We start from the raw sequence: 27,302 nt of genomic DNA on the forward strand, positions 1-27,302 counted from the left end.
TGAAATAAAAACATTGACAGAACTCACCGTTTTTAACACACAAGCAAAACAATGGCTGAAACTGAAACAAGCCTGTGAACATTGACTTTTACATAGTATTGTACTATTTTAGTTTTCTGTCTTTATCTGTTTTGTGTTTTTTTTTGTCTTTATTTTGTTCTGTTTTATATGGTTCATTTTTAACGTTTTGGTACTGTTTTAACCTTTCTCTTGAACTTTTGTTTTAATAGTAAAGGCCTAAGGGACCGTTCGTTATTTAGAAGGGGGTTCACTGGAGGGATTTGGTGTGCTCTGAAATAAAAAGCTGTGCCCCTTCTCTGATCAAAATATATTTTTCCTTGACCCTCCCCAAGTGATTTGAAAAATATGATTGACCCTCCCCAAACAATATGCTATTTAGCTAGAAAAGAACTCTCAATTGCTGCTGTCCCATCATTGAGAATAATAAATTGTTGACCTGCTTTAGTCCTATAGATTAAAACAGGGATGCCGAGTGATTGGTTTAACAGGCAATCCTGAAACCATTCTATTTGAATGTGTTCACGTTCAAAAAAAGAAGAAAACAACTCAAACGCAAAACTGAAATTAAGCCATCCACACGGTTTGTCGCCGTTGTTATGAGGCAGCAGTAACTCTTCCAGCACTCGTTTGATTCCTCTCAGTTTGTTGTCCTCCTTTTTGTCCAAAGCATCTTCAAATTTGACAAGAACATCGACAGCAGAGAGAGACTGCAGCGAAATCCTTAATCTTCTGTGCAGATAGCTGGTTTTACGGACATTCGTCCTCTCTATATTTTTTGATGCCATGTCTGTTTGTTTGCGCGACTTTGTTCCAGTGGGTTATTCGCGCTGGAAATGTACTTCCGTATTATCACCAGAAAAGCACCACTGATTCGCCAGATACTGTACACGCCTACTGTCTGGATAGGCCAAGCACAAAGATCGACAGATAGGACCGCCAAAGAGAAACAATGCACCGGGACATACAAAACAGTCTGGACAGGACGGGTGTAAATGAAGGGTCCATCCAGATAAGCAGCGTCCGTCACGCCAGACTCATCAAAGACACTTTGCGATGATGGTCCCTGTCCGGATCGAGGTGGTGACTGAGGAACCTTGACAATGATGATGTAGGACACGGCCAAGTCATTGACGACTTCGTTTCTTGGTGCGAAAACGCTTCCTTACAACTCAACGTTTCCAAAACGAAAGAGGTTTGTATTGATTTTAGACGTTCCCCCCCTGTTCCCCAGAGCAGTTTTGTCAACGGTCAGCCTGTCGATATAGTGACAGACTACAAATATCTGGGTACGGTAATTGACAGCAAGCTGAAGTTTGATCTGAATACCGACATGCTGTGTAAGAAAGGTCAGCAGCGCCTTTTCTGCCTTAGGAAGCTGGCCAAATATCAGGTTGATAAAACTCTGATGAAAATGTTCTATAGTGCGTTTGTGGAGTCTGTCATTTCATTTTCCATAATCTGCTGGTATGGTAATCTTTGTACTAAAGACAAGAACTCCCTGGGGAGAATAGTGAAGGTGGCTTCGAAAATAGCCGGAACCCAGTTCAGAAGCCTGGACCAGATCTGTAATAACCAGGTGCTGAAAAAAGCTGTGTCCATCCGATCAGATGATGCCCACCCTCTGAGGTTCGAATATGAGCTGCTTCCTTCCGGGCTCCGCCTTCGTGCCCCCATAGTTAAAAAGAACAGATACAGAAATTCCTTTGTGCCTGTCTCTATCAGAGCGTTGAACGCTGCTGTCCCCTCATCTGCCGTTGCTGTTATTTTGTTATTTATTTATTTTATCCTTTTATTCTTTTATTCTTTTATCTTTATTTATTCTTAGGGGTACAGTACAGTATATCTGTATTATATACTTTGTCTGCCCTTTGGTCTGGACCAAGGTTTTTTTCTTTTGTGCTTTAATACAATGATACATTGTAGCTCTTGTGATATAAATGTGCTGCTGTGAGCGAACTGCACTTTGCTACTATGCACTTTATATCTCTACTGTGCACTTTAGATCGTTGCTACTGTTGTCATTTGCACTTTAACTATTGTGTTGCACTTTAAACTGCTGCTCTAGACTGTTTTTACAATGTTTTTTTTGTCTTATTTGTTTTTATGTATGTACTTTGTACTACGCTTTTTGCAATCCAATTTGCCCTTTTAGGGCACTTAATAAATCTTGAATCTTGAATCTTGAACCAGATCTGGAATGGACGCATGCGTAGTCGTCCCAGCGGGAGCATGGCAACCGCCGCAGCCCTATTACCCAGGAATACAGTGCACTGATGCACCGACGCTGTGCGCCCCGCACGCAGGGCTTTGGCTAACCGCACAATGCGCCCCCGCCTGAAGCTGCGCCGTCATCGCCAAGGAGCTCAACTCCAGCCCCAGGAAGGTGGTCACCTGAGCCGGGGCGAGGCAACTCTTCTGCCAGTTTATCAAAAACCCCAGGGTCTGCAGGTAGTCCATCAATGCCCTGGTATACGCGATGGCGAGGTCCCTTGAGTCCGCCGCTATGAGCATGTTGTCGAGGTAGACGTAGACGCGTATCCCCTTCGCACCGAGGGGAGCCAGCACCGTGTTCACGCAGACGCTGAATGTCTGCGACTCAAGTACAGGCCGAAGGGGAGGCCACAGAACTCGTAGGCCACCCCCTGGAAGCAAAACCTGAGGTATATCCTGTGCCTCTCCACCACCCCGCGAGGAGGGGAGTAACACGCTCTGCAGCGCGCGCGAAGGCTCAGCCCATGGTGGGTAAGCCACTAGGAGGTAGCTCCTCACGGACGGCAGCGGCCCGGTAGCGACGTGCCAACATGAGGAGGGCGGCACACTTACGACAGAAGTGTGGGTCCGCTAATGGCCCCAGACAGAACATGCACAGATCGTGCGGGTCGTCCGAAGCTATCTTGGCACGGCACCGAGACAGAGTGGCCACTTCCCGTCCATAGCTTAGCGAGGCGGGTCTGAAAACACAGCCTGACTAGCACAGGGAAAACTCGCTGACCCGTCCGGGATGCGAGTGAGGCAAGCCGAACGGTGCCAAGCAACAGTTGGCAACCTAGCGAAGAGTTAGCTAACCTACAGCTAACGGTGCACAGCAACAGTTACAGTAAAGGTAGTGTAACAATTCTACCCTGATAGGGCAAGCTAGGTTAATGGCTGGCAAGATCGCTACGTTAGCAACTAGCTAACAACAACACTCCCCGGCTGGGGAGAATTAGCAATCAAGCTAGTCGGGGCTAGCGTAACAATACTACTACACCAGCTACCCCATGCCACGAGGCTGGTTAGCAAGAGACTGCCGGAGCTAGCGGTTAAACTAACAAGAGAAATACTCTAAGCTTTCATAGCAGGTTCCGCCGTTCCTAGCGAAGAGAACTGGGTCGATGAAAAACCTCCCACAGTCTCGTCCGCCGCTCCCGTGTCGGTTTGTGGAACTCAAGGGGACAGGTATCCGCTACTGGCCAAGAGCTAACCGTTGCTAGCAAAAAGGTCAAGAGAGGACATTTTATCCAGGTCGCTGGAAAAGCAAAAAGAGTGAGAGTTCTGGCCACAGGCACGGACGTGACGTGGCGGTCACGGGGGCGGAGCGGGTGGCGGTGTCATTGCCAGTCGCCAAGACGCCTTCAGACGTAATGGGTGGTTTTATAGGGGTTGATTTTTTTAGAAAAATTTACATTTATCCAGTAGGATTGCTGCAGGGAGCAGCTTGGCATAATGTGAGAATCCGAAGTTCGAAACGAAGTAAAACGCTACGTGAGAAGTCACGAAGTAACACGAGTAGAGCAAACACATTGTTGATTTTGTTATTTTCATATGATTTGTTGATGGTAAGGGACCGTTTGTTATTTAGGGAAGGATCCACTGGAGGAAAATAGGGGAGGGTCATCTTGTTTTAAATTTAGTCTGGGGGAGGGTACACTCTCTTTAATTTGAGTCCAGGGGAGGGGTATACAATTTTGATTCAATAAAAATATATAAACTTTTTTTGTGTGTGTAATGTTTGCTTTTCGGACTTCAACAACTACTGAGTTGCTTCATTTACACCCCTCCTGTCCAAACTGTTTGGTATGTCTGGCGGTCCTATCTGTCGATCTTTGTGGTTGGCCTATCCAGACAGTAGGCGTGTACAGTATCTGGCGAATCAGTGGCGCTTTTCTGGTGATAATATGGAAGTACATTTACAGCCGATCTTGCGGCAGCGCAGATAAGTCTCTTAGGAAGTCACAGTAGAACCGAGTTACGCTCACTAATCTCCTAAATTACGTTAAGTCTGCAAGGGATATTTATACCACCGGGATGACATATATGTTTCACATAGGGTTGTGTTTTGATTTCGAGATTTTATTTTGTCCAATATTGAAATGTTCTACAATTGCATGTTGTGTAATACACATTATTTCTATCGAGCTTTCTATCTATTTAGGCTCATTTGGATGCTATTTATTATCCACATGTATTTGCCCAATGCATGCTGGGAGATTGGCTCTGCGCAATTACGCACAATAATAGAACCGGTGAACTTTTTTTCCATCAGTCATTGACCGCTATTTAAACACAAATATTGATATACACAGACTGAAGATTGTTTCACAAGCGAAAATAGCATTATGTAGCGACCGGAGGAGGCGGTCGCTCTGATTGGTGACAGTTCTGCTTTAAGAAGCGCAAAGGATTATGGGAGTTCATGTTCTTGTGGGAAGCTTGTTGCTGTTACAGTTAAAAACGTGCTTTAGTGATGTTGTGCTCATGTTTTGATTGCATTATGTGGTAATGGCAATGTTTGGTGTGGCCAGGATAATGTTTAGTTTTACTATCAATGTAGCCACCACGACTGAGACTGTTAGTGTGTTTGATCACCTCTGGCCAGAGTTTCTGCAAATGGTGAATGATTCCGATGTGGAATAAATAGCACCCCTGCTGTCACGCGGTTTATGAGGCGCAGGAGTGGTTAAAAGTAACATCTCTGTGTCAGTCTGCATTCTTCCACGCAAGCTCGCCACAATATTGTTTGGGGAGGGTCAATCATATTTTTCAAATCGCTTGGGGAGGGTCAAGGAAAAATATATTTTGATCAGGGAAGGGGCACAGCTTTTTATTTCAGAGCACACCAAATCCCTCTAGTGACCCCCCTTCTAAATAACGAATGGTCCCTAAGCAATGCATTCAAAAACACCAGTGCTTGGAGCGTGGTGACGTCAAAACAATTTCACTGACCCCCTCGAAATTGAAAATAACTTGCTTTGTTTTGACTTTTATTGCAAGAAGAATAGCCGAGGGTAATTTCATGGACATTGAAATAAGGAAACTTATCGAAATGTACAGCCAGCATAGGGGGATACTGACAGCAAAGCAGTATAATGTAGTAACGAATAAGAGGAAGAAGACTATATGGGCAGAAATAGCGGAGGCGATTAATGTGTGTTCAGACTCGGGCACAATTCGCACAGAGGAAGATATGAAAAAGAAATGAAAGGATTTACTGAGCAAGGCGAAGAAGGACGCATCAGCCAAAAATAATCATCCTACTGGTGGCGGTTCTCCCCCGAAAGTGTCACTATATAGTGACATAATTGTTGATGTGTTTGGGGAGCATTCCCCTGCATTCACTGGCTTGGAGGGTGCTGAGAGCGGCGGGACGGAGGAAGACGTGGCGGAGGAGAGCCAGGCCGAGCCAGAGGATGTCTGTGAGGAGAGCGGTGTTTGGGAAGGTGTGTGGATTTTACATAAAACTCCACATTTGTTTTAAAACAAATATATGGTAAATAAGTCTAAAATGTATAATGGTGGGCCTAATTAGTTATTTTATTTCAGATACACCCGATGCCACACAGCCTTCAGGCAGCAGCGGCAGCAGCCATGCACCACCACCCCCTCAAAAGAAAAGGAAGAGAGATCGGGAGGAACTTCAACAGGTGCTGCTGGAGAAGGACATAGTGAGGGTTGAAATGGAGACCAAAAAATCCACACAGAACGAGAGAAGTTGGAGTTGGAGAAGGAGAAGATAAAGCTGCAAATTCTGCTGCTCCAGCAACAGCTTGCTAGGCCAGTGACTGTGTCCCTCATTGACGAGGAAGGGCAGAGCATCACTCTGAACCCGCTGTAGTTGTAGCCTATAGGCTATATTGTTATATTTATATTTTTCGGTTTATTTCTATGTTCGTTATGTTGTATAGGCTATATTGTTATATATATATATTGTTCTATATATTATATTACCCGGGAGCAGTATGGGTTAGGGCCCCAGCCTGTGTCTTCCGTGAGGAAGAAGCCCAACAAATCCACGAGAGGCCTTTTAGGAGGGCCATTCAAGCCGCAAGTGGAGCCTGCAGTACCACCACGGCCCAAGAAACATCATACCGGAATGAAATGTTGAAAAGGCGAGACAGTGTACGAGCTTCTGTTCTTTCAATCACAATTTAAAAAAGACAAACATACGTGGCACAACATAGGCTAATGCCTGCGTGAAAAGTATAGGCTACTATTAAGAATGAAAGAATCGACCACATCAGTGTACTGTTAACAATAGAATATTTATTTAATCTTCTAGCCTATGCCTATTTATTTTTTCTTTTTGACTTGTGTAAACAAGTAAAAAAAACAATGTTTTCAAGACAATGAGCAGACATTTAGATGGGAATTATGCAATTGGGAAAGAAGCAATACATTGGAAATGGTCAAATGACAAAGAGCTGATTAAGAGGTTTCGATTATGTAGGAGAGATCTTTTTGAACTTAATGAAGAGCTGTCAACGGATTTACAGTATATGCCAGACGCGGGAATGCAGCGCTACCACCGGCTTTTGAAACAAGAGGAGTCCGAATCTATTAGCTATAGCCTATAACATGTTCACAATCCGTGTGCGGCTAGTCGGCCAGCGATGTCCCCGTGGGCTGCTGCTGGGGCCGCGGGCTGCACATCTTCCTCCTCCTGCACCGGCTGATGGTCATGCCTGGGGAGAGGGATCCTCTTGCTGACGCAGATGTTATGGAGGACCGTGCATGTAGCCACCACAGTGCAGGCTCTCCCAGGATGCATCCTGATCTCCCCGTGAAGACAGTGAAACCTAAAGTGAAGATTATATTAGGGTATTTTATCAATGAGTTTATTGTTCATTATTATATAGCCTACACACACACACACACATATATATATATATATATATATATATATATATATATTAGGGCTGTCAGCGTTAATGCGTTAATCGTGATGCGATTAAGGGCCCACCATAACGCGTTCTTTTTTTTTAATCGCGTTAATTGCATGCCACTATTTTGTCCCTTCGTCGCACCCGACTACAAGCCGAATGGCTTGTAGTCAAGCCATTCGGTTTCCTGTCTCCTGCTTGTGTAGGCAAGCATGGAAGAGAACGACAGCAATACGCTTCTAAATGGCTCGTTTTACTTAAAAAAAACTCCCCAAGTGGCACAGTGGACAAGTCAAGAGCCGTAGTTTGCACCTTGTGTAAAACAAAAATTATAATATCACCGAAGTACATCGAGTTTGAGGCGAGCGATCACCTAAAAGTATCTAGTGGCCAGCTAGCAGCCATCTAGCTAGCGCGAGACTCATCCCTCATTCTTCCTTCAGATTCTCGGATGCGCGGGTCCTCTAACCACTGGGAGGTCGGCTCCAATGGCTTCACGCGATATACACGTTATCAATACACAGTTTCCAATACCGAGCCATTATTCACATGGAAGTGCCAAAGTTTTTAGCTCAGACACAGCCTTCTTCGGCTGTGTCATTTTGGGTTTCTTATGTAGTTATTGTTGGAAGGGGGAAGGGTGTAACTGTCTAATTGTCTAAATGTATCAATGTCCTGTTTCCATGTTATGTCGGAGCTACAACATCATGTACTGAAACTAAATACCACCAACCTTGCTTGGCAATAAAAGTATCTGAATCTGAATCAATGCAGCCCACGATCCCCGGGATGCCGGAGGCCTGGCGAAAACGCTGCTTCATGACCGCAGCCTCTGCTTCAGTGGGAAGGTGAACATGAGCAGCAAGGCGGTGGTTCAGTGCCAGTGAAACCCGGCAGATGGCACGACAGGCAGTGGACTTGTGGACTTGAATCATGTCCCCAACAGTGTTCTGGAAAGCCCCGTTTGCAAAAAAACGAAGCGCAATTGCACTTGCAAAGCCGGTGGTAGAGCTGCATTGCGGTCTGACACATACTGTAAATCGTTAGGGTTGTGCTACAACCCAGGTTTTACGAGTGAGAACGAGAGCTCTCACTAGTGCCTTAAACGCTGCAACGCAGCCCTATGGAAGACTGTTATTTTGCTCCAAAATTACTTTTCATTAAAACCTGACCACCCACCCGTAGGTGGCGTGGTACCCCCTGGGACTGACACGGATCCACGTGACTACGTCACGTCCTGTCCGCCCAGGGATAAGCACTCTAATTTCTTCCAGCCCGCTGAGATCCGACGCACCCCGTGACGCATCGACACAGCAAGGCTGGGTAGTGAGAGCTCTCGTTCTCACTCGTAAAACCTGGGTTGTAGCACAACCCTAATGTTTTACTTCGTTTCGAACTCAAGCTCTCACTAGTGCCTCCATTCAACCGACCTTGCTGCTGGGAGCACCCCACAGGGCGACCCGAAAGGCACCGGTGAACCACGGCCATATGGCAACGTTTATGCCTAACCAAATGACATATTAGAGTGGCAACGATACTACTTTCTTGCCACCGACAGCACCGCGTGCGCGAACTGCGAACCGGACACGTCGAGACCGTAGTACCTGACAAAAGTGTGATGAGAGGACCATGAGGCCACGGCACACATGTCCTCCACCGACACACCACGCAACAACGCAGAGGATGTCGCAACACCTCGCGTAGAATGCGCCTTGATACCCTCTGGGGGAACCTTGCCCACGGCAGAGTATGCCAACGCGATCGCCTCCACTATCCAGTGTGATAAGCGATCCTTGGAAAGGGGTCCGCCCTGGGCCCTTTGCCCAAAGCAAACCAACAGCTGATCTGTAATGCGTAAAGAACGCGTCCTGGCCACATAGGCCGAGAGCGCCCTTACGGGGCACAGCATGAGCAAACGTCTCTCCTCACCCGTCTCTAACTGAACGGCGGGGGACAGAATGCTGATAAGTCTATGACCATAGACCTAAAGCTGACATTAATAATCTTAGGTTGGTAAGCCGGGTTAGGTCGCAACGTAACCCTGCGCCCATCATTCCCAAAACCACACAGGCCTGCTGCACCGAGAGGGCAATCAGGTCACCAACTCTCTTTCCTGACGACAAGGCCAGCAGCAGCGCGGTCTTTAAAGACAGAACCCTTAAATCGGCGGAGTCCAAGGGCTCAAACGGATGACCCGTTAGCCCGTCCAGCACCGTAACCAGGTCCGATTTGGGGAAAAAACGCACCGCGACGGCGGGCGCAGTTTACGCGCCCCCTTCATGAAGCGCAAGACCAAAGGGTACGCCCCCACGGGGCTCCCTTCAATTCCCCTATGGCAAGCAGAATCGCGGCTACGTACACCTTAAACGACTGCGGGGACTGACCCGCGTCAAGCAGGCTCTGAAGGAAACAGAGAACTGGTCGCACACTGCAGTTCACTGGATCCACGCCCTTACTTGCTGCATAGTGCATCCCACATTATCAGGCAAGCCCTGGGCTAGCAACTGGTCCGGTTCAGGAGCCAGACCGCTAGCTTCCACCTGCCTGGGGAGGGGTGGAACACCTCCCCCTCCGCCTGGGATAGGAGATCGGCCCGTACCTGCAATGCCCAGGGCGGATCTTGCGCCAGGGAGACCAGGTCCGCAAACCATGTCTGCCTGAGCCAAACAGACTAAAACGAGCCGGAGGCGCTGTTCCCTCACCCTGTCCAACACCTGACGGATCAGGGGGGGTCGAGGGAAACGCATAGAGCCCCTCCCTCGGCCACGCGTGCGCTTTTAGCGCGTCATGACCTAACGGGGGCTGTCCTCCTGGATCGAGAACCACAGTGGGCATTGTGTCGCACGCCGCGATGCGAGAGATCGACGCAGGCGCGACCAACCCTGGCCCAAACCTGTTCCATCACCCGAGGGTGGAGGCACCACTCCGTATAACGGGGATTGCCTCGAGACAGCAGGCCGGTCGTAACTCCGCCGTCCCGGCAGATAGACCGCTGACACTGAAAGGAGACGGGGATACACCCACAGGTGAATCCCCGCTATGGTTCAGCGCCCCCGACCGCACATTCAGGTGGGCGATCGCTGCCCTATTGTCCGAGCGAATCAGCACATGGTGCCCATGTGTGAGCCGCTGGAAGTGTTACCTCTGCAGGCCGGGGGGACTGCGGAGGCAACGTTCTCTTTCGAGTCTGGCCGCACGCGGACTTGTCCGGCAGTGCGGTCCCCAAGAGAGCTCCCAACCAACAATGGGCCCACGGCGCCATTGATGGTGGGCTTGTCCTGAAGCAGAGCCCGGCGAATCGCCTTCAGCTCTAGCACGTTTATGTGGCGAAGCTCCTGAGCCTCCCACCGGCCGTTCGCCGAAAAATACCCGCAAATCGCACCCCCTCCCCAGAGGGAGGCGTCTGTGCGAATCACCATCCTGAGCGGGACAGGGCCCCACCGAGTACCTCTCGAGAGGTAACGGGGGTCCGCCCATATAGCCAGCACCTGCCAGGCCTGACCTGTCAGAGGAACCCTGCGATGACGGTCCCCGGCAGAGTCCAGGCGAAGCCTGAGAACCATATTTGGACCACGAGAGCATGTGTAGCCTCCTTAGCGGGAGCACATGCAGTGCTGAGGCCATCAGGCCCAACATCACTGTGCACTGATGCACTGACACCGAGGGCACAGACCTAACGTCCTTGGCTTGCTGTCCGAACCGTGCGAGCCTGTCGCTCTGGCGAAAGGCTCGCAGGAAGTAAAGCTCGAGCCCCAGGAAGGTCGCCGCCTGCGCTGGGACGAGGCAACTCTTCTGCCAGTTCACCAAAAACCCTAAGGTTCGCCGGTGATCGGTCACCACCTTGGTATGTTCCGCGGCACGGACCCTCGAGTCGGCCGCTAAGAGAACGTCGTCGAGATATAGGGAGACGCGGATCCCCCTCGCGCGGAGGGGAGCCACGGCTGCCTCCACGCACACCGTGAGGGTTCGCGGGCTCAAAGACATGCCGAATGGCAAGACACAGAACTCGTAAGCCTTCCCCAGGAAGGAGAACCTCAGGTATTTCCTGTGTCTCCTGACCATGTGGACATGGAAGAACGCACCTTCCAGATCCCCGGAAGTAAGAAATCCCCCTGTCGCAAGCTCCGCCAACTGACGCGCTGTTGTATCGAAGTAACCCCCCCCCCCCTGCCATGCGCCTTTCGCAGGCTGGGGGGACTGCGGAGGTAACATTCTTTCTCGAGACCGGCCGCACGTGGACTTGTCCGACAGTGCGGCCCCCAGGCGAGCTCCCGACCAGCAAGAGCCGTCGGTGCCATTGATGGTGGGCTGTCCTAGAAGCCTCTAGCCGAGGCCAGGCCGTAGCCATGGACCAAGGCGAGCCTAGATGATGGGTATGAGACCCTGGGCGAGCTCCCGACCGAACTCGGGCCTTGGGCACTGAGGACGGTGGGTCTAAAGCTACAAGCCGCAGGCTGGAACTAAGCCCAGCCTTGGTGAGCCAACCGGTGGGCTTGACCTGGGCGCTGCCAACCGAGGCCAGGCCGTGGCCATGGACCAAGGTGCGCTGTGCCCCCAGCCAGGCTCCCTGCACTTGCAGGGGGCGCCCCAACAAGGGAGTGCGACCCATGGAGAGCTCCCAACCACCCCGGGCCTTGGGCACCAAGGGCGGTGGGCTTGTCCTTAGAGCTACAAGCCAAAGGCTGGCACTGAGCCCAGACCTTGGCGAGCTGTAAGCCCTGCTGGACGCGTAGCGCCAGCAAGGAGCAGTATGTCTATTGTAGCGGAGGTAGCTCGCGCCCAATGTACTTAGCACACAGATACTAACTGCACGGGTGCACGCCAGCTATCTGCAAAAAACTATCGTTCTGTGCTAAACAGTACTAAATATTGCTAGACCAAGGTGCGCTGTGCCCCCAGCCAGGCTCCCTGCACTTGCAGGGGGCGCCTAACAAGGGAGTGCGACCCATGGAGAGCTCCCAACCACCCCGGGCCTTGGGCACCAAGGGCGGTGAACTTGTCCTTAGAGCTACAAGCCAAAGGCTGGCACTGAGCCCAGACCTTGGCGAGCTGTAAGCCCTGCTGGACGCGTAGCGTATGCAAGGCAAGCTAGCTTCCACACCTCTTTGAGAGCGGACCTTGGTCCGCTCTCAAGAGCTTAGCTGCGGACAAGACCGAGGGTTCAAGGCGCCTGTGCAGCGTGCTCGTGCCCAAGGCAGAACACGCACTTAACGTGCCGATTCATACTCGGCCAAAGTAGTTTTACACACGGCCCATCCCCTCCCTGACCTTCCCTGCTCAGTAGCAAGAGGAAGCAGGAAGCTAACCACTAATAGCAAGCTCCCGCAGGGCGCACCCTAATAGCTAGCTTAAGCAAGCTAGCAGGTTAGCAAGAAGCACAGGCTAGACAGTAAGCAACCCGGAGGCTAGCGAACGTGCGCGTGCAATGGTAACGTAAGTGGCAATAGCCCATCCCGAAGGGGGGGCACCAATACCCACAACCTGTTAACCCGAGAGAACAGACGTGGAAGCCACTAGCTAAGCTAGCATAAGCACTGAGAGACAAGCCTGCGCTAACATAAGCCTGCGCACAAGCCGGTGCAGCGAGTCTCTACCCTGAGTAACACGGGGAAGCAAGCGTGACCGCAAGCAAAGGCCAGCGGCCCGCGAAGCTAGTCAATCTCAGAAGAAACTCCTCAGAGGGAGTTACAATCTAGTAGATGCTATTTGCACGAGGCAAGCAACACTTAGCAGACAAGCAAGCTGGCTAAGATGGCGTAAGTACTGAGAGAAGCGGCCCACACAACATGCGGGGCGAGCTCACCTAGCTAGCGAATCGCCTAGCTAAAATCTCAGAGTGCCCCCTTCGGGGCCGAAGCCAGTAAAAGCTACACTACATTTATGTAGGTCCCAGCAACGCCTGAGCGGCGTGCTCCTGCCCTTAGGCATGCACACATCAAATTAATTGTGCCGGTCGTAACCGGCCAGCGTAGCCTCACAGCTAATACAGCACCTAGCTGTTCCCCCCTCTCTCTGCTAACAGGAATAACGGGGTTAACGTTCAAGCTAAGCCTGCAACGGTAAGAGCTGGAGTGCTACACATCACTAGATACTGGCTGCACGGGAGCAAGCTAGCTATCTAGCTAACTGAAGAGCATGGCTTCTAGCTACTACTCTCGCTTAAGGCGCGCCCTACACAGGGGTAGCTGGCGCGAAGTACTTAGCACACAGACATTAACTGCACGTGTGCACGTTAACTATCTGCTACAAGGTAGTCCAAGCTAGCTGCACTGAGCAAACTAGCTAACTATCTAACGCGCGCGCTCTAAAGCCGGCGCCTAAAGTACCTAGCACACGAAAGCTACCCGCACGGGTGCCAAGGTAGCTATCTGTAAGAACTGGGCTAATTAGCCTCTTTGTTCCTGTGCTACGTGGTACAAGCTATTTGCACGTATGCAAAGCTTAACAGTTTGAGCGCGGACCTAAATCGGCCCTCAAACGAAAACGCTGCCCCAGCCAGGGGAGCGAAGCAAAGCTACACAGCGGCAGCAATAACCACTACACGGCGGTAGCTAGCAGAGCTACACGGCGGTAGCAATAAACAGTTAACTAAGGAAGATACTCTTAGCTTAGATGACTTGTTCCGACGCCGCAGGGTGAAGGGTACAGGGTCGGGTCCCCGAAGCCTGCTTTATCCCGTCCACGCGAACCTCTTGAGGTGAGCAAATCAGACGGAACGAGCCTAGTATCTAAAGCTATGTAAAAGAGCTAACTCATAGTTAACCGTTTGGAGCTTTTAGTAAACACGTCTTCTTCAGCGGCTGGAAGAAAGCGGAAGTGATTATCCCTGGGCGGACAGGACGTGACGTAGTCACGTGGATCCGTGTCAGTCCCAGGGGGTACCACGCCACCTACGGGTGGGTGGTCAGGTTTTAATGAAAAGTAATTTTGGAGCAAAATAACAGTCTTCCATAGGGCTGCGTTGCAGCGTTTAAGGCACTAGTGAGAGCTTGAGTTCGAAACGAAGTAAAACCGGTGACAGCTCTTCAATAAGTTCAAAAAGATCTCTCCGACAGAACTGAAACTTCTCAATCAGCTCCTCGTCATTATACAAGTCCAATGGGTTGCTTCTGTCCCTAATTACTCTCTCCCGTCTAAATGCCCGCTCGTTGTCAAGATGGTGGACAAGACGACGTGCCATTGTTGTCAAATTTCACGCCGTCACTGTGCCACTACGCTCTAATATACAGTCTATGGCCACTACTGTATGTGCGTCACTACACCCTCCTACAACAATGGCAAATCCCACCCTCCCTCCTCCTGTGGAAGCTCCGGGGGAAAATGGCGGCGATTGAGTGCCAGGCAGTCTGAATGAAATTGAATGTAACGTTCCCAATTCTATGTATTAAATTTAAAAAAACTAATGTCAACTGGGCTTATACCCAGTCTTAAGCCCTGTTGGTGCAACTGGCCCCTGGAGTCTAAACTTGACTCCCAACAACCCAAAACATCTTTGGACAGGACTCCACGCTGCTTCCGATTTCAAGGTGCTGAAACAACACACCCCAAACACCTCACCCACCCTGCCGGACAAACTCAACGCATTCCATGCAAGGTTCCATCCCTTTGCCAGAGCACCCACCTCCCCACCTTTACACCCACGACTGCATGGCGACACAGACCTCAAACACCATCGTGAAGTTTGCAGACGACACAGCAGTTGTAGGGCTGATCTTGAATGGCGATGAGATGGCCTACAGGAAGGAGGTGGATACCCTGGAACAGTGATGCCAGGTCACCCACCTCTCCCTGAACGTCTCCAAGACCAAGGAGGTTATTGTGGATTACAGGAAGGGGAGGGAGACTCACCCCCCAGTGACCATCAACGGCACAGTGGTGGGAAGGGTGGAAAGCTTCAAGTACCTGGGAGTCAACATCCACCAGGACCTGACGTGGGCCAGCCACACCGCCACAGTCGTAAAAAGGCCCAACAGCGACTACACGGACTCAGACGCCTAAAGAAATTTGGCCTGAGGCCCAAAATCCTCATGGACTTCTACAGAGGCACCATCGAAAGCCTGCTGACCGGCTGTTTCACCACCTGGTACGGGAACTGTACCACCATGGACTGCAAGGCGCTGAGAAGGGTGAGGCGCGCAGCCCAGCACGTGACAGGATGTGAGCTGCATGCCAAAACGACAGGAACTGTACAATCAGCGGTGCCTCAGAGGTCCCGGACGATCATCAAGGACACGAACCACCGACATAACAGCCTGTTCGCACAAGCACGCACAAGCCGCTTGCGGGACAGTTTCTTTTCGCATGCCACGAGACTCCTCAATAAATAAACCCGGATTATTGACATTTGCACACCTCTCTGCACACCTGGACACTTTTTTAAATACATTCCATCTCATTATCTTTAATATTTAATACCTTACTACCTATATATTACCCTTCGTATTTTAGTGTTGCCACAACTGCCTTACTAGTTAACTATATTGCCTATTGTTGCTGCTGTGATTGTGTTTGCTGTTGTGATTTTGCACCTATTTAAATCTGCACCTTGTTTGTAACGGAGCCTACAGCAACAGGCAACCAGTGTTCCTCATGGTACACTGGCAGGGCCGCCGCACCCTATACGCAGAGTACGCAGACTGCGTAGGGCATCATGTGACTGAGGGCACCCAATTTTTTTTTTTTTTTTTTTTTTTCGTGCCCTCAGTCAGGCCACTCACTGAACAGCAGGCCAGGCGCCGCATACTGGTTTACTAGTGGTTTTATTACTTTATTCAGGGTTAAAGTGGGTGCATCTCATTGTAAAATTGGACTCGGCCCAAATTGGGCTTCAAACGGCCCAAATTGGGCTTCAACCGGCCCAAATCGGGCTTCAACTGGCCCAAATCGGGCTTCAAACGACCCAAATCGGGCTTCAAACAGCCCAACTCTGGCTTCAAACAGCCCAAATTGGGCTTCAAACGGCCCAAATTGGGCTTCAAACGGCCCAAATTTTTCGCCGCCGCCCTTCAGACGCCGGCACGCACATCGGCCCGTATCGGCCTGGCCTGCTTGGTATCTAATGCCCGGCCTGAATTATGATCCCAGTCCGCCCCTGCTTGCATGTACAGTTTAACAATCGCTTGTTTGCTGACATGTACAGTAATTCTAACAATTGTTTGTTTGCCACATGTAATGTAATGTGAGATACACTCAGGGCCGTAACTAGGGTTTCCGAAATAGAGGAGGTCCAGCAAGGGAAGGCGGCGGGCGCCGCCGGAAAAAATTTGAGGTTTTTTCCCCCCCTTTTTTAGCCATATTTAGAGTAATATATAATTTTAAATCAACATTAGGATTATACTGTTGTGATGTCATTATTCAGTATATTCTCTTTCATGTCACCACCTGCTCAGCTCTCCTGTCAACATAATTGTAACTAACAAACACAAACTGTTTTAGCCAAATTCATATCAAAATGACACCTACAAACACAGGTACACAACCCAAGCCGTACACAACACACAAAGTCATCATCGATAATAAAAAAAAACATACAGAGGGACATTTATTTATTCCTGATAGGAACGATTGAAAAATAAAATAAAATATATTATGTTGTTTTTAACTTTACACCACCTCTTTTTGTTACTTATTGGGTCATGAAACTGAAACCATGCATATAGCCACCTGCATACCTGACTTCGGGAGCTTGGCAATTGGCATCATGCATGATTAGCCAGTAGCATCCCAACGTGTCACACAGGTAACATTACTTAAGAGACAGACTAGACACTTACTTTCTTGGTTGTTGCTAAAAAATCTGTCAGTGTCACTCACTGTCTGTCGTTCACTCGCTCACTGTCTCGCAGCTCGCTCACCTTTAATTATCTCGCCAGGCAGACAGACAGTCATCACTCACCACCATGCTGCTGCTCTCTCGGAATCAAGTTACAGCGGACGCGGCGTCAGATGACTTCCTGCCTGACCTGCCTTTCGTTTTCCAAAATAAAAGCGATCCCGTGTTTTTCATGCTTTTCCATGCAGATTGTTTTATAATAAAAAAAAAAAAAAAAAAAAAATCTCTGAAATATTAGGGGAGGTCCGGACCTCCCCGTCCTCATAGCTAGTTACGGCCATGATACTAACACGATACTAGTGTTAGTATCGTTCATAATTAATGATTTTGCAGTCTTTCGTTTGACAGTTATTGAAAGTTTTGGGGGGGTGGGGGGCACCACAAAACAATTACGCTTAGGGCACCCAAATGGCCAGCAGGGTGCTGCATCACTGCAGCACTGAAAAGTAGGTTGCAGACAGCTCAGAACAAATTGGTCAGACTCATCCTGCAGCTTCATCCCAGGACTCACCTTTTACAGTCTCATTTTGACATCCTCAAGTGGCTCGGGGTAGAAGAGAGCATAGCTCAAATCAAACTGTGCATGGTACACAAGATAATTAAAAATGTTGTCCCACGATACCTCAGTGGCTACTTCACCAGGGTTTCCAGCTAGATTTAAAAGAGTAATAGGCCAAAACACATTCCTTTACTCGGCAGCAGTCCTATGGAATAGCCTTCCAATGGAACTGAAGTCCATAAACCCCTTCTTCTCTTTTAAATCATCAGTAAAGAGCTGGATCAGGAGAAGCAGGAGCTGGGTCTAGTTGCCGTCTTATTGGATTTTATTATTTTATTTTATTTATTTTACTGGATTTTTATTATTTTATTTGATTCTAACTACTTTACTGGATTTTATTATTGGGATTATTGAATGTATTTTATTTTCCCTATGTTCTCCCCCCCCTGCGTCGTGGGCTCACCCACGCATACCCACAGGCTCTGACAATGGTATTCTTACCATACATGTACACTCTTACATACATTACACGCACCCACGTCATCCACGCACCAGTACATATTCCACACAGTCATTATTATTAAGGACTGCAATGGAAACAAGCTATCAGCTTTTTTGCGTTAATCCTTTTGTTAATGGTGGGCTGATGTATATAATGTTGGTATTGTATAATTTTCAATCAAATAATCAATAAGTAGGTCAATAGATACAGTAGTTTGGATTTGCAGGGATTTAGCTTCCTACCCAGACTCAGAAGAACTTGTGGATAAATTTGTTTATGCACGCAGTTAGCATAGCTGGAAGACTACGGGATCAAATAGCAGCACCTCTCAAAAGTTTAATCCGCCTCTAACAAATATGGGTCTAAAACCTATTCGAATTGAAGAAACAATCACAATTTTCAAACATACCAATTGCTATTTTGATGAGTCAAATCATCCAGCTTTAGATAGCAGTTGTAAAATGTAAGTTCACATAACCTACTGTATATAACCTACTGTATATCATCACTGTCTTTTGCCTATATAAAGCTCTGATCAATCAGGAACTCTCTCTGATATCCCACCTCCTCAGAACAGCTGAGTGGATCTGATTGGACGGTGGATTGTGTCCAGCCAATTCTAGACCTGCTGAGCTACATCAGAACTGACTGCCTCATCATGGCCAAGTTGACTGAGTAAAATTATTATTATTATTATTATTATTATTATTATTATTATTATTATTATTATTATTGTTATTGTTATTATTCGGTAGTAGTAGTAGTATTTTAATTATAATCATCATCATCATATTGACCCATACCATTGCCATCAGGCGCTGCCTTGTGGAGTTCATGATGTCGTGAAGTGTGCTATGATGCGGTGTGATGTAGGGATGCGTGATTATATAGGTATGTCATCGGCTGATAAATGATTTAAAATGAAATATCGGCATCGACCTGAAACCAACATTTCAGCTGATATGACAGGTCGATACAATGACACTTTAATTATGCCCAAATGCTTGATTCTTGACTTGAGATTACATTATTTGTTTTACAACTTGTGAAATAGGTCAATTGTCCCCGGTTGTGGTGGCTATGGTCAGGATTGTCTCAAGGAGAGCATCGTCCAAGCCTGTAGGATGAATCTTACAGTTTGTGAAGTAGTTTTCTTATTTTGACCAGTGAAAGACATGCACATGTATGTGAACATTTTGAGAAACGTATTTCTCTCTGCATCTGCCACTGCCATAAGAGGAGGCATATTAATCTGCCACTGGGCCATCACCATAAGAGGAGGCATATTAATCTGCCACTGGGCCATCACCATAAGAGGAGGCATATTAATGTGTTAATTCCACTATAGAAGAGACTTGATGTTCTCTGAAATTAGGGGGGGGGTGCGCATATATCGGTATTGGTAATTGGCCAAAAGAGTTATAAAGTATGTGCATATTATTGGATATTGGCAATTGTTGTGTATTGTGCATCCCTCATCTGATATACATCTCTCTCTTCACCTCACCTCATGAATCAGGATCATTCAATTTACTCAACACATACATGACAATATAAAGTTCAATTAAAAATACTAAGATTTCCATACAGCAACAATGTTAGTATATTATGGAAAATGTTTGTACTTTACATCATTATCTGTGTGTGTGCGCGTGTGCCTGTGTGTGCGCACGTGTGTGCGTGTGTATGTGTGCGTGTGCGTGCGTGTGTGTGCCTGTGTGTGCGTAGAGCCCGCAGTGAGCTGTTGATCCTGTGTGGCTATATTGGAGCTCTGCTGGCCATTAGAAGACAATACTCCAGCATCATACCTGCACTCTATGAATACACAAGGTATGTATGTGGAATTAGCTGGACTGGAGTTGGCTAACAAGCCACCAGTGTCTTGTTGTTCATGATTTTGGTGACACCTAATGGTGATAAGCAGTCATTGCTTTGGTCCTTTGCCCTCAACTGTAGGCACTGGCCAAACGTACTGTAATAAAGACACTCAGTGGTGTCTGTGGCTTCATACAAAAGCCAAGATCACAACTTCATTACCTGGAGATACCAAACTTCATCAGTTATTTGTGTGAGATGAGTTTGGTTCAGGATTTATTTAGCGATTGTTGCTGTAATCAGATTAAGATTGGATTATTTAAGTAGATGTAGCCACTGTGTACTTTTCTATGTTTGTCAGTCAGCTGTTGAAGCGGAGAGAGGTGTGTGTTCCTCTGAAGATCGAGCAGCTGACTGTGGAGCTGGACGCCTGGCGGGCCTGCACACAAACTAACAGCAAGTAGGTTATGCACGCGCACGCACGCACGCACGCACACACGCACACACACACACACACACACGCGCACACGCACACGCACACACGCACACACAGTCATGAGAGGTGAGAAATGGCATCTTAAGAGCACGTCTAGCTAACCAAATTGTGCCACCACAACATCATGGCTAGGTTGGTAATCAGACCAAAGTTTTGTTGAATGCTTAACCAAGTTGTTTTAACCAGACTTAATTTTTTTTATCATGAAATTTGTATTCTTTTTCACAGATTACATCATCATTATTCATTTAGAACAAAAAGAGAAACTAGTATGCCTATGGGAAGGTCATCAATTTTTGTCTTGGATATCCAACTTAGATCTTTGTGGATCTAAGATCTTTGTGGATCTAGCACCCCTGATTTGGGAGGGAGGCCCAAAAAAACTACCCTGGATCTAAGCAAATAACACATTCTAGAATTGAACTCAACTTCTTTGTTATGCACACCCAGAATCTGGCTATTTTCGGACATTCCCAAAGACAATGTATATAATTTCCATCTGCCACTTTACATTTGGTACAAAGGGGGCATCTGCTTGGGTCAATTTTATTTAGGAATTGAGGCGTTCTATGTTGCCTGTGTAATATTCTATATTGCATCTCCTTGAATCTATTAGAGAAAAACAGACAATTACAGGCTCTAATAGCTTCCCCCCAGCTCTTTTTGTCATATTCAATTTGAAGATCCTTTTCCCATCTTGCTGTCACTTTATCTATATTCTGATCATTATCGTTTAGGAAGTCATCATAAAAATACGAGATCAAGCCTTTGTTCAATGTACAGTGGATAATAGCTTCCTCCATATGTCCAAGAAGGGTCTTATCCTGTGGTAACTTAGGGACCGTTCGTTATTTAGAAGGGGGGTCACTGGAGGGATTTGGTGTGCTCTGAAATAAAAAGCTGGTGAACGGAGTGTAGTTGATTGCCAAAACTAAACCTTATGTTTCAGTTTCAGTACAAACTGCTACTTTCTTGACATGCATAGTTATCTTTTAAATTGACAAAATGTAACTTGTACCCCATTGCACAATTCCAACGGGATCTTAAAAGTAATGTACAGGTATCTCTCCGTTCACCACCATTCATATTTTTTCACATGCTCGTACAGGGAGAAAAGCAGGAAGTGACCTTCACTTTGGCTCTCTATAGATATAGAAGTATTTTTTATTCCATGTTGATGTCTGCTTGGCATGATGCCGGGCAATGATGGCAACATTGGCATCAATGATATTTTTGCAATTATATAAACTACTTGAATTCAGGGATGTCTGTCTGCCTGCTTGCCTGCCTGTTTGTCCGCCTGCCTGCGTGTCTGTCTGTGCTGTCTCTCTGTCTGTGTGTGTGTCTGTCTGTCCATCCGTCCGCCTGTCTGCCTGTGTGTGTGTCTGTCTGGTCTATCAGGTGTGATAGACACCTGATAGTGTGGGAGACATATGATGTCCCTAACAGTCCTCCATCAGAGTATCAAAAAGAAGAGTTCATCTGCCTAGAGAAGAGAATCCAGCCAACAGACTGTGGTAAAGAAAGAAAAAATACTCATAATAACACTACCATGTTTTAAACTAAGTGATATATGGTTGTGATTATGAATGGCATGTTTGACAATATTCAGTGAGAACTTCCATCTATCTAATGACTGAATACATACTGTATTAAATGAAATAATTTGAAAAGGGGTTTGGTACCTCCCCTAGCGGCGCTAGTCCTGTATGGGCCAGACTATGTGACAGGCTCCAATCTACCCAGCCACTCAGATGTTCAACTTTCCTGTTTCACTGGCCACAGAATACAGGTCAGTGATTTGTTTGACTACTGGACACAGAATACAGGCCAGTGCTTTGTTTGACTAGCTTTTGTATAGACACTTTTAGCTTAACATAAACATTCTAAATTTCCACTAGCTTACTTCCTGTTGCAGTCTTTGCAAACCCCTTTTCAAAGCTACACAAAATAAGCTAGGATTCAAACATCACTGTAAACCACAGCCTCACACAATTCCGTGAAAACCGTCTATAACTACCCTAAAGAAATGTCTGCACAGCTGACGACATGTTCATGTTTTTTCTTGTCATGTGCAGGGTCCAGTGTTTCTGCTGGAGGACGGTAAATCCGCCATCTCCCTCAATGATGCTCTTATGTGGGCTAAAGTCAACCCCTTCTCCCCACTGGGGACAGGACTCCGCATCAACCCCTTCTAACACGCACGCACGCACGCACGCACGCACGCGCACACACACACACACACACACACACACACACACACACACACACACACACACACACACACACACACACACACACACACACACACACACACACACAGTAGCCTCTCTGGGACAAGAGTGGGTCTGTAATAGAAGGGAGGAGGTAGGGAGCAAGAGCCAAAGAGTGAAGGAATGGAAGAAAACAAGAAGAAAATTGACTGAAAATAATATCTTACTCTATGTTATAGTTTATTTGACAAATTTACTGAAAACAAATAAACTAATATAATAAGGCAAGTCAAGTTTATTTGTATAGCATTAATTCACAAGCATGTCTCAGAGATGTCTTCACAGAAAATATGTCAAGCTGATTCTAGCTGACACAACAGTAGCAAATTACAGTAGTAATAATAACACATTGAACAATCATATGATGGAGAAATATAGGAAATATAGAATAGAATGGTGCCATGCTTTAGGGTAGAATGGGTGCCATGCTTTAGAATAGTGGGGGAGGAGAGATCAGGAAAGGGAGGAGGTGGGGAGGGTGCAGGGGAGGGAGAGCAGGGGGAATGTGAGAGAGGAGAGAGCAGGAAAGTGATGAGGTGGGGAGGGAATGGGAAATGTTGAGGAGGAGAGGGGGTGGAGAAGGAGCAGGGGAAGGGGGAAAGAGGAGAGTGCAGGAGAAGGGAGGGAGAGCAGGGGGAATGTGAGAGAGGAGAGAGCAGGAAAGTGATGAGGTGGGGAGGGAATGGGAAATGTTGAGCAGGAGAGGAGGTGGAGAAGGAGCAGGGGAAGGGAGAAAGAGGAGAGTACAGGAGAAGGGAGGGGGGAGGGAAAGCGTGGGGATGTGGGGGAGGAGAGAGCAGGCAAAGGGAGGAGGTGGGGAGGGAATGGGAAATGTGGGGGAGGAGAGAGCAGGGGAGGAGAGGTGGGGAAGGGGGAGAGAGAAAGAGAATCGGTGTCATGCTTTAGAATAGAATGGATGGGGAGGAGGTTGGGAGGGAGAGCAGGGGGAGTATGAGAGAGAGTATCATCAGACGTAGCACCCCAACCTCCGGGCGGGTGCCGCCCGTGCCGGGAGCCCCCTTCCCGGCCGCGAGCACACAGCACAGCCACTGCCCATGCCAAGAGCCCCTCGCGTGGGCGGGTGGCTGCCCTGGGTGTCCGCGGCCTGAGAGGGGCTCCCGGCACGGGCGGCAGCCGCCCGAAGGCCGGGGCGGCTGCTAGCTAGTTGTGGATTGCTGCTGCCAAGCTAACTCGCAAATGTTGCTAACGTTAGCGTAACATCAGTTAATCCAATCAGTTACATTTAACGTGCAAAATGGCCTACCTGCACTTCATCCTCAGTCAGACATCTGCAGTTATTCTTCTTTCTTTTGGCAAATTGAATAGTCAATGGTTGCACCTAATATTCACCTTACAAAAACAGCAAAAATCTCCGACTTCCATGCTAACTATTTAGCAATTGTAGTCCTAGCTGTTTGTGTTGACCAGGCGCTGCCGCTGCTACGTCATGAAGGGAAGTCGATCTGATTGGTTGGCGTTGGCAAGCCCAGACGGTGACAGACAGACGGTCCTGCCTAGTAGCTTGAAAAAAGTGACCGCCCTCTTCAGCAATGTAGCTTGGCCGAACCCAGATGGATGTTGGTTGTGAAACAAATGTGAACGAACTCATCCATGTGGCAGCATCAGGTTAGCTCTGTGGTGGGAGTGTGTGGCTCTTCATTGCCATCTGGTGGCTGTATTGAAGTTCTGACACCAATGAGCCTTATACCATTTGACTCGTCTGACTGTGCTGAAATCTGCCTGAATAGACTGGAGCTCTTCAGTCATAAGTTGGTTGTAAGATAGCTATACAGAAATAAATAATGTTTAGAAGTAAAACTCCCACTCGCCACAGGAAGTGAGCAGGGGCCAGCGAGGGGCAGCTGGCCACGAGGCGCCAGGCCGCGAGCCACAGGGTGACCCACAGCCAGAGTCCGGATCGATTCAGCTCCAACACTGGAGGTTTCTGTAAATATGATGTGATGCAGCAGCTGTCTCAAGACAATACAAAATATATATCAATGACATGCTAATAAAAGTACAATAAAATCCATGTTCTGTGCCTTTATGTTCACTTTGAATGGTATGCTATCTCTCTCACTCTCTCTCTCTCTCTATCTATCTATCTATCTATCTATCTATCTATCTATCTATCTATCTACATATTATTAGTAATTGTGAATGACATTGTGAATGGCTAACCCTAACCCTATCTTACAAGATACCATTAATTCATGCAAAAGTCAGTACCATAGTGTAACATATACTGTAGGCTTGCAACAACAACCTTATCATCATCGTCGTCGTGAAATGGGTGGGAGGAAGAATTAGGCAGTTACTGTACAATGAAGGCAAACACATTATTATGGCTCCAAATGCCTTGAAATGATCTGAAAAGATGTTTCCTGCAGTTTCACAGCACTGGGAAGCTGAATTAGGCACACTGTAAAAAAAACTTCCTGTAAAATTTACAGTAAATAACTGGCAAAAGAGTTACCAATCATTTGTTATAATTTGCTGTAAAAGAGGATTACAGGAAATATCTGTATATCAATTTACAGCAAATTGTTGTGGAAAAAAAGCACAATGTTTTTCTACAGTAACTATATTGATATTGTAAACCAGTTTACAGTTATTTCCTGTAATATGAATTACAGTAATTACCTGGCAACTCGAGTTGCTAATAAAGACCTGTAAATTTCCCAGAATACAAGATGTTGCTGTAAAACATTTACCATGCAGAATGACACTGCAGTGACCCCTCACATGCTGGCAGAATGACACTGCAGTAACCCCTCACATGCTGGCAGAATGACACTGCAGTGACCCCTCACATGCAGAATGACACTGCAGTGACCCCTCACATGCTGGCAGAATGACACTGCAGTGACCCCTCACATGCAGTATGACACTGCGCAGTGACCCCTCACATGCTGGCAGAATGACACTGCAGTGACCCCTCACATGCTGGCAGAATGACACTGCAGTGACCCCTCACATGCAGTATGACACTGCGCAGTGACCCCTCACATGCTGGCAGAATGACACTGCAGTGACCCCTCACATGCTGGCAGAATGACACTGCAGTGACCCCTCACATGCAGAATAGTGTCTCCCCAGGGGGGCTCCAAACCGTTTCAGGGGAGGCTCAGTGAATGGAAGTGAAAATATATTACTTTAGTTATCAAAATTAGATCACATAGAATGGCCTAAATGTGTTTGATTTGGTTAAAGAGATGGTTCAAAGAGGTTTGAGGGTTTTTTACTGTTGTTCCTACTTTCCCAGAATCAGAAATAAATAAATGCCTTCAGACAGACCTGTGTAGTCTGAAGTATGTCAAACAGCAATATCATATATAATATAATATTGTCTCAATTGTGGAGTGTCTATGGGATCAAATCCCATAGGCATCCATGAATCTATGGAAACTATGTTAAGCGAGTAAACTGGGGAGGGGGTGCGGGGGGCTTTGTCTGGGGGGAGGCCCACAGTCTCACACTTTGAAAACCCTGCTCTAGAGAAATTGTTCATTTTCTAGCACAGACCAGTTCCCAGCAACTCAATGTGGTAACTGTCGTAACTCATTACAAAAGTAACATATTACATGTAATATATTACTGTTAGCAGTAACTCAGTAATATAACTTATTACCAATAAGGTTTGAGTAATATTATACCAGTTACTTTGTCAAGTAACACAAGTTACAAATTGAGTTACATACTTTTTATCAAAGCACATTTAAATAAAGATACATCCATTTCCTAATCAAATTGTGTTCGTATGCAAATAACCACTATAGATGACAATAGCAAAGGAAAAGGATAACATTTAGAAATTTGGACAGTTTACACTGACTTCAAGACGGTTGAAATTCAGGATGGTTCCAGGTGGCGATGTCATTCTGTTGCTACTGCTGTTATTTTGGTGAAAGTAATGTAAAACTACTGTAATAAGTAATGAGTTACTCTACACAGACAGTAATATTGTAAAGTAACTTATTACTCTCAAATGAAAGTAACTAGTGATATGTAGTATATTACATTTTGAAAGTAACTTGCCCAACACTGGTAAAAGTAGGCTTATTGGATCTTCAAATGAGGACATGCTCTGAGGACGGGGATCCTCTCGATTTACAGCACAAGTCTAAATGTAGGACAATGCTGTTCTCTAATGAGCCTTATAGTCATTAGTGATGAATGCTGTATATAAAATGCAATGTTCAAAATGACAAACAGCCACTGGAAAGGTGTGAAGGAAGCCGTCCAGCTATGAAGAGGAGACTGACCTTCCTCCTGCTCCTCACAGGTCAGTATATCACCCCCTCTACAATGTAAAATCTCACCCACTAGATATGGTCTAGATGCAAGAGCTTGAACACCTACAGTACATGTGTGTAGATGTAAGCGCCTGAACACCTACAGTACATGTGTGTAGATGTAAGCACCTGAACACCTACAGTACATGTGTCTAGATGCAAGCACTTGAACACCTACAGTACATGTGTCTAGATGCAAGCACTTGAACACCTACAGTACATGTGTCTAGATGTAAGCACTTGAACACCTACAGTACATGTGTCTAGATGCAAGTGCCTGAACACCTACAGTACATGTGTCTAGATGCAAGCACTTGAACACCTACAGTACATGTGTCTAGATGCAAGCGCTTGAACACCTACAGTACATGTGTCTAGATGCAAGCACTTGAACACCTACAGTACATGTGTCTAGATGCAAGCGCTTGAA

General features: G+C 47.1%; 1 protein-coding gene across 2 annotated transcripts in view; it reads left to right on the top strand.

Moving 5' to 3' along the window:
* The window catches only part of LOC310782542 (WD repeat-containing protein 17-like), a gene marked incomplete at both ends in the record, with an annotated part of 126,327 nt that extends 103,825 nt beyond the window's left edge, over positions 1 to 22,502 (top strand). The window contains 6 exons of one of the 2 annotated variants that reach the window (XM_083643216.1): positions 18,566 to 18,668; positions 19,722 to 19,823; positions 20,170 to 20,268; positions 21,754 to 21,821; positions 21,999 to 22,096; positions 22,383 to 22,502. In XM_083643216.1, the coding sequence (XP_083499342.1) occupies positions 18,566 to 18,668; positions 19,722 to 19,823; positions 20,170 to 20,268; positions 21,754 to 21,821; positions 21,999 to 22,096; positions 22,383 to 22,502 (590 nt within the window). The remainder of the gene's footprint in view (positions 1 to 18,565; positions 18,669 to 19,721; positions 19,824 to 20,169; positions 20,269 to 21,753; positions 21,822 to 21,998; positions 22,097 to 22,382) is intronic. The other variant, XM_083643217.1, reaches the window with a different exon arrangement.
* Between the last annotated feature and the right edge of the window lie 4,800 nt (positions 22,503 to 27,302).

Source organism: Poromitra crassiceps, assembly GCF_964638095.1.
Source record: "Poromitra crassiceps genome assembly, chromosome: 9".
Classification (NCBI taxonomy): domain Eukaryota; kingdom Metazoa; phylum Chordata; class Actinopteri; order Beryciformes; family Melamphaidae; genus Poromitra; species Poromitra crassiceps.